General features: G+C 42.8%; 1 protein-coding gene across 3 annotated transcripts in view; it reads right to left on the minus strand.

The window, feature by feature from the left end:
- The window catches only part of LOC147718360 (arf-GAP with Rho-GAP domain, ANK repeat and PH domain-containing protein 1-like), a 525,400-nt gene that overhangs the window by 436,221 nt on the left and 75,785 nt on the right, over positions 1-13,394 (minus strand). For 2 of the 3 annotated variants that reach the window (XR_015295285.1, XM_086918310.1), the window contains exon 2: positions 12,802-13,076. Coding sequence is in view for 1 of the 3 variants with exons in the window: in XM_086918310.1 (XP_086774436.1) it covers positions 12,802-13,031 (230 nt within the window). In the remaining 2 variants the exon portion in view is untranslated. Of the gene's footprint in view, positions 1-12,397; positions 12,529-12,801; positions 13,077-13,394 lie in introns of all 3 variants that reach the window. The other variant, XM_086918312.1, reaches the window with a different exon arrangement.

A 13,394-nucleotide genomic window follows, 5' to 3' on the forward strand; every position in this document is an offset into this window, starting at 1 on the left:
CAACAGGATTGGAGAATGCCTTGACGATGGCGAAGAGTTCCTTGCCGTTGTTGGAGTTGGCTTTGATTCTGAGAGTTAGGGCCCTTTTCTTTGCGTCTTGTAGTTGTTGATGGTATACGGCAGCTTTGTATGTGGATCTTGCGGTAGTGTTTTTGTAGAGTCTCCATTTTCTCTCAAGTTGTTTGCAGTTACGCTTGGACTCCCTGAGGTCGTTTGTATACCAGCTGGTTAGTTTGTTGTTTTTATAGGTCTCGTTTCTGGAGGGAGTGGTGTGGTTGGCGAGCCATTTATTGAAGAGCTTGGTGTCTACAATGAGGTTCCTGGTGTGCTGGGTAGGCATTCCCGTAGGGACTCGTTCCAGTTATCTTCGGATATTTTGTTCTAATGTCTTTATGGTACTTTTGGTTTTTCTGGAGTGGTGGCTTGGTGGGATGGTATCTTGAAATGTATGATGTAGTTGTCGGACCAAGTGAATGGGGTCGTGTGGGTGGTGGAGATCCTGTTGCTGGAGGAGAAAATAGGTCAGAGGGTGTGGCCTGCTGTATGGGTTGTTCCTTGGATGGGCTGGGTGAGGTGCAGGTTGCTGAGGCTGTCAAGGAGGGCCGTGGTGATAAGGTCTATTGTGTCTTCCAGGTTGAAATGGAGGTCCCTGACAAGGACGTTGTTGGTTGATCTGATGGAGGGGGGAGTGATTAAGTCTGCGATGTGGTTGCAGAATCCCGCTCAGGGGTCCAATCGACGGAAGGCGAGGGCTCTCTTAGGGGTGGCATTGTAGTTTGTTCGTATTTTGAAGTGGAGGTGTTCCATGAGGTTGGTGTCAGAGTCCACGGATCAGGTGCAGTCAATTGGGTTGATCCATTCCATCCATTACACAAATTTAACAATAGAAAGTTCTCATTTTGACAACACGTTACTAAAATTAGAATGATTAAAATAACTGTATTATTGTAGCTTCCAAAGATAGAAACTACCAGTTTATAGGCTGAAGTCTTGAGTTTATTCTGACCTAAATGCTCCTGCCATCATCCAGTGGGTTACAGTAATTATCACAGGATGGAACCTGCACCCAGTTCATAGCAACACAATCCCACAACCCCAGGGATACATTCTATGGAATGGGAACGCAGGAGCATTACACAGAGAAAGACGAGAAAGACAACCTCAGATACGACACCAGTGACCCTTATCAAAGCACCCTTCACTCCCTCCCTCTCAAGGAAAATAAATTAGATAGAAGATGAAGAAATAAAAACCTAAAGGAAAATCTCAAAGCAGAAAAATAATCTGATCACTTTCTTGGACAAGGTGATCTAAGAAGGACACAACAAAGTAGTCTTCTCCTGCAAAGTTCAAACAATGTAATCCCAGTTGAGGAATTCAGAGTGAACCTGTACTCCTCAACTCTCTTGTACATTTAATCTTCCCAGTCTTTTCCAACACTTCTCTATATTTCCACACCTTCTTTTAAGGTTCTGTAGAACTGTGTACCATTTGTGGATGATGCAAGGAAGTTTTCTTGTGAACAATCCCACCCTTCCTTCGGAAATGCTTCTTTTCCTTGGAAGTCATCGGAGCTCCATTAGCAGTTTTGGGTTACTATCCCTGGATAAGACCCGACTAATGAACTTGATGACTGAATGAGTAGAAATATTGATGATGTCATATATCTTTGGCCATCTACAAATCTTTTAAAACACAGGAACTGAACCAAAGGTAAGTGGATCAAGGATGTCTAAAGCTTTTTCTTGCCAAGACAACCAGAAATTTCTCTACAGATCAAAGGTGGCATTCCCACCTTTCTAGACTTAAACTATTCCAACAATCCGCACACTCATGATAACTTCATTCCCTCATCAGATTCCTGGCCACCAATAGCAATCACTCCATCTTGGGTTCATTTTGCGCAGACCTTGATGCTGTAGTAGCGTTTTTAAAATGTGCAAACGTGTAATGTCGGGTGAAAATTATTTCTGAAATTTGAAGGTTTTAATGATGCACAGAGTCATAACTGATGAATTAATAATGTTGCACATGAAGTTAGTTTACTGAGTCACTTTGAAATGTAATTAATACTTTGAAGTTGTTATGCCACATTTTCGTATGAGACACAATTCATTTTAATATGGATGCAGTTTGGGGTGTTATGTTCATCTCACTCCTGCTCATTTCCTCTTCCAATCACTGTCTTGCTGCAAACCATCCCTCCTCTCGTTTCCACAAAGCACAAAGTGAATGATGTCATAAATGAACTATTGTGGTAAGAAATGTGTATTGTAAATAAAGATTCCATCATGTACCCAGAGCATCATAGTCAAGAACTTGCTAAGGAAGTTCAGCTGGCGAAGTTCTAATTCAATAAGCGATTTTTAAAAAAATGTTTCATTTTGTGCTGTTCATCTCCGGAGTGCAGTTGCTGAGAGAGTAAGTGAAAGATTTATCTCACCGTAAGAAATGGGTTAGTTTTCAAATATTACGCGGCTTTTTCTGATTTGCCAATGTGACCCTAACCATGATCATACCATGCTGAATTTTCAGAATCTATTAATAGAATGTGTCATTTGTGAATAAAAACTCTTGGGCTTTGGCATTGTGGGACTCATTCCAATTTACGCAGAGATCATTTTCTTCATTTTGCTGCCGAGGGAATGGTTTTACTTCTCTCCTGACACTTTGCCATTTGTATCACATGTTCTTATTGGGATGTTGTCAGTACCCTTTAAAGGTTTGACTCTCATGGTTTTGCTGTTTAGTTAGGGCTAAGGGCTATGTTTCAACATTGCTGTACTTGAACCTTCATATCATTTTCATGTATTTTTGTCTGACCTGATTTACAAAAATATCTGTAATAACTCTATTTTTCGTATTTTTGATCTAGAACTCAGTTATTAGTTCTACTTCATTTATTCAGTTTTACTCTGCTGGAATTTGTTTTTTTCCAAGAGGAGGTTGTATGTCAGCACAACGCGGGCTATTACCAAGCGTGCAATTACAATGCTGTTTTTACAACGCAAGTCATTACAACGACTTGCGCTGTAAGCGCTGGATAGTATTATAATTTAATTTTCTATTCCAACTCCAGCCCACGTTAAGGTAGGGAAGGTGTTGGAATAGAAAATTAAACTATTCCTTGTCCAACAGCGCCCTCCAGCGCAAGTCATTGAAACGACTTGCGTTGTAAAAGCAGCATAGTAATGGCAGCGCGTGGTAATGGCCGCGTTGTAAAGGCTGTTCCCTGTTCAAAATATTGGGGTTCAGCTGATTATTGAGGTTCGGCTCCCACAATGCCCTGCATGCACCATGCCAATCTAATGCTTCCACCGGCCAACAAGGGTATCCAATTTCTAACCTGTCCAAAAGAGCCAATTAAAAACTAGCAATTACTCTCTCTTTCAAATTCTAAAAACATCACACACTCTCATTGGGCTTATGCCAACCAATCTCACCTCAAAGTAAAAGTTACAAACCGCCTTAAGAAATGAATTATTTCCTGATTCATCCTATCACTGCTCCTGAGAGATACATTCCTCTGTAATAGGACAAACTCTAACCTTATCACCTGACCACCACATTAGAAGAACGATCCTCTACCTTGAGGGACAATCTGAAACTTTATCTATCACCACTGGAATATAATTCACGTAAAAGTGATAGTCCTGCAAAACAACAATCCACTTGTAAATCCTTGTAGATATTGCATCAAGATCTTTTTTGTTTAAAATCTCTTGTAAGGGCTTATGATCAGAGAATACCTCTAAGCACACCATCCACTGGGAATGCTTAAACTTCTTAAAGGCAAAGTACACAGCCAAAGCCTCTTTCTCATTTGTGGAATAGTTTTGTTTGCCTACTCTCTGGGTTCTACCATGTTACATCCTGGCTTTGATAGTATTCCTGCAATCTCTTGTTCTGCCAGTGGAATGTTCATTGGATGATGTGTTAAGGAATGTTGAGAGCCAGAGATGTCAGTTGAGAAGGGCTGAGCAGCATGCTGGCTGATCCTGGTGGGGTTTGTATTGGACTTAACTAGAGGACCTGTAACGAACTACAAATAAACATCTGAAGATCCTCTACACGTCTGGACTCAGTTACTACATTTTAATGGCGACGATTTAAGAAACGAAAATCTACGAGTCCCACTTCAAAATGAAAAGAAATAAGAAGACGAATGAAGTCAAGGAAAAAAATTCAACGTACCTGTTCAACTGGCATTAAGAATCCCAGCAGTGACCAATCCCTACAGCGCATCAAGAACTAAGTTCCTGCTGCCCTTACAGTTTCTCTAGTACTCAAGTCCTTAGAGCGTCTTTAAAAAAAATAAGGAACTAGGTAATTTATTTTAACCACAGCTAAAGCAGCACCGTTGGTAAGCTCATGCATATATATGTACGGTAAGGTAAGGTAAGGTAAATTTATTGCACAGTTAATTAAAACTCTTAATTAAAAATACATAAAAATTGGTTGTCAAACATGTAAAAATTATTTGTGTAGTACGTGTAGTTGGTTAGTCAGTTAATGTACTTCATTTGGGTCGCGAACCCAAGAATGCACAGGGCACTGTCTGGCTATTACTCATTTTCATCTTTTTGTGCTTCCTTAATTCTTTTTGCCACTGTGTCGAGGTATTTTGTAGTTCTGCAGTTTAGTTGGGTCTCTTGCGGATTGAAACACAGTTTGACTGCCTGTCGGCAGGATCTAATCCCCTTCTGATTCCATATTTCGCGTAGTAGTGTTCTCCTTAGGTCCGTTAAACTGGCACAAATACATATTGTGTGGACTAGATCTTCAGGACCTGTCTTGCAGAGTCGGCAAGATTGGTCGTCCTGAATCCTCTTCCATGGAGCCAGATGAGGGAGAATTGGGAGTATGCCTAACTGCAGCTTTAGGAATTTTTCCTTGATCTTCTGTTTAAATCCCTGGTCTAAATACACTTGAGGCTTTAGAGTTTTATAGTCATTTAAGACTATCCATCCATGTGCCCTTTTTGCCAGAGTTTCTTTGTCTTCCAGCAGGGTTGTTATTTTAGTTGCTTTTGTTACTAGTTTTTTAAAGTTTTTGTGGTCTACTGGGCTGTTCCAAAGGCCGGTCAGCTCGAGATTTTCTAGAGATTCCGTCAGATACTCTCTAGCTTGTGATCGTTCTCGTCTTTGCAGTTCAGTCCAGAGGTGGGAATTTAGGGTGCCTGGCTCTGCGTTTCTGATCTTGTGCCAGCATTTTATGAAGCTGCCCCTTCTTTCCACTGTTTGCTTTTGTATCCCAAACTCCAGACGGATTTGCGCTGATGAGACATAACTAGGAAGCTGGAAAATTGACCTGTAGGTTCTGGCGGTTACTTTGTCAAGTGTCAGAGCGTCTTTTCCAAAAGTAGGTTCACTCCCATATGTTAATTTCGGTTGGAGACGAGCTCTCAGTACCTGCAGAAAAGGGTCGAGCGTGTGGTCAGGCAGAAGCTTCTTCAAGGGTTTCATCGCGAGGAAGCTCATGGTTCCTTTTCGGTGTAGCGTCTCTAATTTAGGTTTAAACGACCCTCTGCTATCCAATAAGACACCCAGGTACTTGTAACACGTCACTTGATCCAATTTGTGGCCGTCCAGGAACTAATTGTTCTTCCTGGCCTTCTTATAGTTCACAGCCATAATTCTTGTTTTTTTCAAGTTGATGGTTAGGCCGTTACAATGCGAGAATGTGCTAGTAGTGTTCAAAAGATGTTGGAGGCCTGTTGGAGTGCGGCTTATTAGAACAAGATCGTCGGCATAGAGGCGATTGGTCAGCGTAATGCCCCTAGCCTCGGGGCGTGCGATTTGGTACTGTCCAATTCCCCTGGTAGATCTGCCAGGTAAAGGTTGAACAGGGTCGGGGCTAGGACACACCCTTGTTTCAGGCCTTTGGAGGTGTTGATTCGCCTTGATAGGTGCTTCCCGTCTCCCAGCTTGATCTTGACCCACGTGTTGGTGTGCAGTAGGATAAGTTGCCTAAAGAGGGGATGGGGTATCCCCCATTTTTTGAGCTTTTGCCATAACTTACCCCGGTCCACATGGTCAAAGGCTGAGCTGTAGTCTATGAAGCACAAGAACAGCGAGTTTTTTCCTAGTTTTGCCGCATCTGTAAGTAGGGATAGAGCCATAATGTTTGTAGAAGTACCCTGTCCTCTGCAGAATCCTGTTTGGGTCGGTGGAATTATATGCATTGTCTCTGCCCACGAAGTCAGTTCGTCTAATAGTATGCCAGCATAATACTTGGCCTCTATATCTAGTAGGGCTATCAGCCGGTAGTTGGCAGGATTGCTCCTGTCTCCTTGCTTATAGATAGGGCTTACGATAGATCCTTTCCAGGATTCCGGGCATGTTTCTAATTCCAGTGTGCTCGAAAAGAGTGGCACTAAAGTATCGCTCCAGAATTCGATGTCATGCTTGAATATTGACGGTGGAATCCCGTTTGGGCCCGGGGCTCCTTCCGATGCATATATATGGACAAGTTAAGACTGTGGCCGTGACACCTCTAACATGAATGTTGCGCTTTTCAAGAAAACACAAGGAAGCATATGTCAGCACTATTTGAACTTTATTTTGGACTGTGTGTCCATGTTACTGCGCAAGGAAGGTTTACCTCGTGTCTGTGATTTCACCCCTGTAATGGCACCAGTACCGGGACATTTGGTGAGACTTCTTATGTTTTGTTTTCCTTAATCTTTATTTTCTAACATGGGAGCAGTTCAACTGTCACTGTGCCTTTTAAATCTGTTGCGCGAGCAGCGTTAAGCCGCGTGGGTCCTAGTGACGTCCTCCAGCTCCCCCCAGTCCAGCTGCCTTTTCACGCCGCATGCTCAGTTAGCCATCCGGCGCAGCGTATACGACGTGACACCATCTTGTGGCGCTCTCTTCCCTCCGGTCCAAATCTGCCAAGCACGCTGATCCTGCCACCTGAATAAAGATTCTTAATGACTGGGTGGACTTTGGCGTGTGTAATGGCGGACTTTTTCCGGCCCTTTTAGAGGGAGAATGATGGAGAATGACTCCAGTCTATCAACCTTATAGTATAGGGATTAGGACTATAAGTAGGACCTCTTCCTGAGACATAGTAGGGTATTTTCGTACCCCTTTCCTTAGATCAGGGCTTATGAATTTAAGCTAGGGGATAAATATATAAGTATTAGTGATGATCCATCCTTTTGCTAGAGTGTTAGGATATTTTCCATGGAGTTATGCGTATTTTGGGCCCTGTAGGCCTTAAACGGGACAGACTCCATCTTGCCCTCTGCCTGGTAGCTCGAGAGGCCTTCTAGGTCAAGTGTAATGTTTTAGTTTCAAGGTGTTGTTCGCTTGGAGAGAACCGGCTCAGGCTGGCCCTTATCGAAGGAATGTATTTTTCTCCACTCCGAAGACACAACTTCAGGCCGGCCGGCTGGGAACGTGTCCTTGGCCCGGGGAGGTACAAGAATTTGGTGGGCGGCAGGTTACTGGCCGTAACTTTCCATGAAGGGACAGGCTTTGATATTAGCGAAGGTGTTAGGCAGTTAGTGAGTTAGTTCGTAGGCGGCAGCTAGCCGTTAGCATCTCTGCTATTAATTATTTCCACGGCGGACAGTCGCCATCTTTGAAGTCCGAGAAAGATTTAAGACCGAGACTCTTTGAGACAGACTGAAGGAGAAATAGCGCGGAGCGCACAGAGACAGAGAGAGAGAGATACGGTAGCTAATAACCAGCAAGGTTCCAGTGACTTGGAGGGAAGCAGAAGAGATTGAGCCAAGCGGTGCAGACGTGTACTTGTGACGGCTGGGGTGTGACTTCGAGACGAGCCAAGACACAGAGACGAGAAGGGAACCTAGATGACTACCGAGCCCAGACTTCACATTAACCAGGTGACCTCCGCCCTTTCCTTAAAATAAGAGCGCATCCTAACCTTTACCTTTTCTTTGCAGAAACTACATTGCATAGTATTGTGTTGTATGTTTATTATCAATAAATATCCTAGTTCTTAGTGAACTGACATGTGCCTTGTATTCTTGTTCAATCATGGTAACTAAGACTTCTAGTTGAGCATTGTTTGCATGAACGGATGTGAAATCCCGATCAGGTAAGGAGTGATCAAGCAAATAGGAAGCAAGGGGACCTTTGATGCCAGGAGCAGAAGGTACATATTATAATTCGGAAAACCGTACTAACTTTCATTGTCATAGTTTTATCCCAAGTAGATAAATGAGAAATTGCTCCCATAGGTGTCCATAGGAAAGTGGTCGTCGTTGATATACGGCGTTAATGAGAGCGCTGGGGAGGATACCAGCGTGGAGGTTCGCCGGATTGTGAACCGTGTGTAAGTGAGAGCGCTGGGGGGGATACCAGCGTGGAGGTTCGCCGGATTGTGAACCGTGTGTAAAAGAGAGCATTGGGACTGCAGGCCCGTGTGTAGACACGCCGGATTGTGTGTCATATCTGCCCTAGGGTAGATTAGTCTGGGTCTGAGTGGCCGCGAGACTAGCTGATGTGAATAGGATATGGTAGAAAACCTATGCATGTTTATTGCTATTTCCCCATCCTTAGGTACGAACTGTACATATATGTATCTATACCCATTGTAAATACGTCCTAAGGAGGGAGGTGATTACGTTCTGGCTGGGTTAGAGGGGCCCCTAGGGGCTGATTCCATCTAAGCAGAAAATCCGGCCATTACAGCGTGCTTCTTTACTGTTTATCCTTCACTGCTTAATTTGCGCTACATGGAGCCTGTCAAGCATGATCAAATATGGAAGAGAAGCTGGTGAAATTACTATTCAAAGGGTTTGCAGTAAAAATGTAAATTGATACTTGTATAGCGTACTACTCACCCGCAAGGGTCTCAAGGCGCTTGTACGAATACCGCTGTGGAACCCATCCTGGCTTTCCCCGTGAGGCGCCCATACCTGGGCACCCCCAAGGTGGAGGCCAGGCATCCTTAGCGTTGTGGGGGCCGTTGTGGAGATTAAGCAAGCTATTGCCCAGAGTTGCAGAGTGGGACTCCATGATTGGAACAGGCACCGAGGCGAGAATTATCAGGTCCGTGGAATTTTGAGCCCAAGACCCGCCGAGGCAGGGAATACCCGCCGAGGCAGGGAATTGAACCCTGGTCCCGGGCTAGACCTCTGCATCAGGGTCTGCCGCTCTAATCATTGAGCCACACTTCTCCACCTAACCATTGAGCCAAACTTCTCCACCTAACCATTGAGCCACACTTCTCCACAGTATAGAGAGGTATTTGGGGAAGTCAGCCTGCGTAGCATTCTCATTTCGACGGACACATGTTAAGGAAAATGTCATATGGCTGCTTGTCTTTAATGTTTAGGCACGTTTTTGGGTGTTAAGAGAAATGTTATATAGCTGCTTGTACTTAACATTTACTGAAATTGTTTTGGACTTTCTTTTCCTGTTGTCGTTTACCTCAAGAACAAGATGCATCTTTGCTACCAGCATTTCTGCACGTTTTTTCCTGCACTTCTGCAGTACAGTTGGGGTAATACTGTAGTTGACACTACGTTTTCGAAAACTGCTCAGTGATATTTCAACAGTGTGACACGTCAAGCTACAGAACCAAATTGGTTACGTTTTCTTTTCAAGTAAACAGTGTTTTCTTGACCTTTTCTGCAAGGGTTTTAGAGACACAGTGTACAATGTTTGTACCTTAACACAAGGGTTTTAGTCCCGTTACTACAGTGCACAATGGTTTTATCTTTTTACGGTATCCTAAACCTGTCTAGTTTGTATCTAGTGTTACATATACAGCACATTTTGTCTTAGTGATGTACATCACAGGATCACCGTTTTTGTCTCATGTTTACACATCACTGAAGCACACAACATTTTTGCCTCTAAGCAAAGCTGTTCTTACTCTAAGTATATGGTACCCCTCACAGTGCACAACGTCTTAACTCCATCCAAGGTGTGTCGCATGGGTTCTTGTCCCATTGCCACAGTGCACAATATTTTTACCTCTCTTGAGGTGTGTAGTGTGGGTTACAGTCCCATCACTGCAGTGTACAATAAATGACCTCCACTGGAGGTGTGTAGTATGGGTCACATTCCCATCACTGCATTGCACAACATTGGACCTCCATACGAGGTGTGTTGTTCTGGGTATTCCCTTCATAACAGTGCACAACAATTTTATGTTTTAACCTACTTAGGGTGTGTTATATGGGTTTAAGTCCCTTCACAACAGTGCACAATACTTTACGTGGTGTGTTTAATGGGTTTGGTCTCATCAGTTCAGTGCACAGTGTGCACCCCTTCACCACATGTTTAGTATAATATTACCTTCACACAGGGTGTATTTGGTCGGAATACCAATTGATGTTTTTCTCGTTTATTGCGTTTTGTTTACATTTTCCATTTGGTATTCAACGTCGTGTTTTATTTATATTGAGATTTTTTATTTAATTGGAAGTATGAGTGATTTATTTTAATTGTCTCACTATTTCCTGTTACAGCTCAGTTTTCCTTTTGATAACTTTTATTGATGTCATCTGTGGATTCTGGATTCTATTCTTCTTAGTTTTTCTATGTCTTTCTTTTACTGTTGTGTTCTCTTTTCCTTTGGAGGTTTTCGTCTCCTACTTTTTGTTAGTGTCCGGTTTTGGTCTGCTGGTCTTTGTGGTGTGTTATGACTTGTCTCTTTTTATACATGCCTGGCCAGCAAGTATGTCTAGAGGTAGTCGTTGGTGTTTTCTCTTTTCGTTCTTGTTCTTGTGTTGGAAAGGAGGGTGGTATTCTCACCTTTACCTTTCTTTTTATCTGTTTTCCTCACTTGTTACTTCTCTGTTTTGCTCCTTTATATCTTCGCACTTTCTCTTGTTTTTCTCTTTTCTCATTGTTTTGCTATGTTTCTGATATACCCTTTGTCTTTCCTCTTACTTGGTTTTCTTTCTGTTTTCATTCATTTTGTTTTTATGTGTGGAAGGAAAGAGGATATGTTACATCCTGGCTTTGATGGTATTCATGCAATCTCTTGTTCTGTCAGTGAAATGTTCATTGGATGATGTGTTACAGAATGTTGGGAGCCAGAGATGTCAGTTGAGAAGGGCTGAGCAGCATGCTGGCTGCTCCTGGTGGGGTTTTGTATTGGACTTAACTAGATGACCTATAACTAACTACAAACAAACATCTGAAGATCCTCTACACGTCTGGACTCAGTTACTACATACCCTCATGTTGTACTTGTTTTAGAACTGTACCTCAACCTAAATCACTGGCATCCACCCATGACCAGACGATATGGCAGCCTAGGTACAAAACTGTGAAGTTGCTTAGCATAAGCACATTCAGTTTAAAATCCCCAAACTCTTGCTGACATGCATTGGTCCCTTCAAACTCAACATCTCTTCGCCGAAGTCAACACATACCACGAGTCTTATTTGTAAAAGTGGAAATAAATTACATATAAAATACAGCTAACCCTAAAACTTTTTGCAAATCTTCTTTTCTCTGTGGACTAAGCAGGTTCTGAACAGTTCCCATTAATTCCTTTCATGAATGAATGCCATCTGTTGAGATTATGTGCCCAAGATAATTCAGATCAGCACATGCGAAGCTATGTGTCTTTGCCTTCAAGGTCATGCCATGGTCCCTAGGTACCTCTAGTTCCTTCTCCTCTCTACTATTATGTTCCTCCAGTGTAGCACCAAAGATTAATATGTCACCCAGAAAGAATTTGATTCCAGGAAACTTTCAAACAAATTACTTATAAGCCTCTGAAAAACACACACTGCTGAGCCTAAGCCATATCTCAAGAGAATCAATATAGGAATCTGGCAAAAATCAGCAAGGCTAGGCCAACTGAACACTCAAGGAACAAGAAAGAGCCAATACTGATGCTATTTGAACACTCAGATAAACCAATCACTCATACCACTCAAAGTGATTGTAATCATTTTATTTAGAAATTAATTCTATTTTATTTTGATTTTGTATTTAGCCATATGGCATTCGATTTAAATGATATCTCACAGAGTTATGAAAGAAAAAAAAAGCCTATGACTCCGTGGACAGGTTAGTCAATCACAATGGTGACGGATATCCCGTCCACCGAAATATAACTCGGTAGGCTATAATGGGATTTATATTTCGGCAGACGGTGTATCCGTCAACGTTGTGATGGCGTAACCCATCCACTGAGATCTAAATCAGGCCCTCAGGATTGTACCTTCTAGGGGGAAAAACACTACTTGATAGGTTGCTATGTTGAGTTTTTTTTAAAAGCTCCAGCCATCGTCCAACAGGTTACAGTAATCATGACAGGATGGAACCTTCACACCAGGTTAAAGCAGCACAATCCCACAACCCCAGAGATAAATTCAATGAAATAGGAACGCTGGAGCATACCACCGAGAACGACTAGAAAGCCAGCCCTAGATACCAAACCAAGTCATACATACATCAAAAAGCAAGGCAGCAGGCCGTCTCCATATATGAACCCAGGATCAGGAACAGCACCCCAGTCTCCATCAGGACGGACCCAACCCTGCTCCAATGTAGAAAGGTTGAAGACGCACCGGCTTGAAGAACCCTATATCAGGATGCAGAAACAATCAGCTTCTGATCCCAGAACCCAGCGACCTCTTCCATCATTACTAGACGTATCCCTTTACAGTGCTCTGCTGCCTTTTTTCTAAGAGCCAGAAAAATAGAACATACATTTACACATACATCTATAACTTGAACGAGGCCCCTGCACATTTGTGAATTGTTCCATATTTTTAGACCCAATGCCTCTGATTTGGAATCCCAAGCAGGTCAACACATAGGGAAGGGGTCTCTTTCTTACCCCGCTGTCTCTTACCTCTTCAGGGTCCGGGGGGCATCCTTGGAGTTGGTGGAATAGAGGAGGTTTGCCTCAGAGGTGGAGGCGGTGAGCCAGCCTGCTCTGGTTTGCTGAGGCATTGAGGTAGGAGTCTTTGGCAGGCCAGAAAAGGATCTGCAGCGCGTCTTGGGAACCCCAGCAGCCGACGCGGATACCGACAAAGAGCGGAAATGAAAGGGAAGCCCCGCCTCATCCTGCTCGTCATCCATCGGGGTCAACTAACGCGTGCTATGACGTATGCATAGTCGAAAAACCTAGGAGTAAAGATCCAAGATTCAATTTATTGCAACTTTGTTATTATTGCTGTTAATATTAATTTGTGTTTTTATTATTGTTTTTATTGCCATTGTTATTATTGGTTTTATTGTTAATATTATTGCTATCTATATCTTTATTTTTAAAAGAGGCATCGACATGCTAAACAAAATTGAGAAAATAGTCAAACAGTGATGGCTTCATTAAGAGTTACTTGTTATTTGTTTAAGGGATACGGGGGGTACTTTTCTGCATTTCATTCCTTTTTACATCCAAATAACAGGTCTTTTTATGCTGACTTTTACCACCTGCTGCAA

The sequence above is a fragment of the Lissotriton vulgaris genome, chromosome 4_1 (assembly GCF_964263255.1).
Source record: "Lissotriton vulgaris chromosome 4_1, aLisVul1.2, whole genome shotgun sequence".
NCBI lineage: Eukaryota > Metazoa > Chordata > Amphibia > Caudata > Salamandridae > Lissotriton > Lissotriton vulgaris.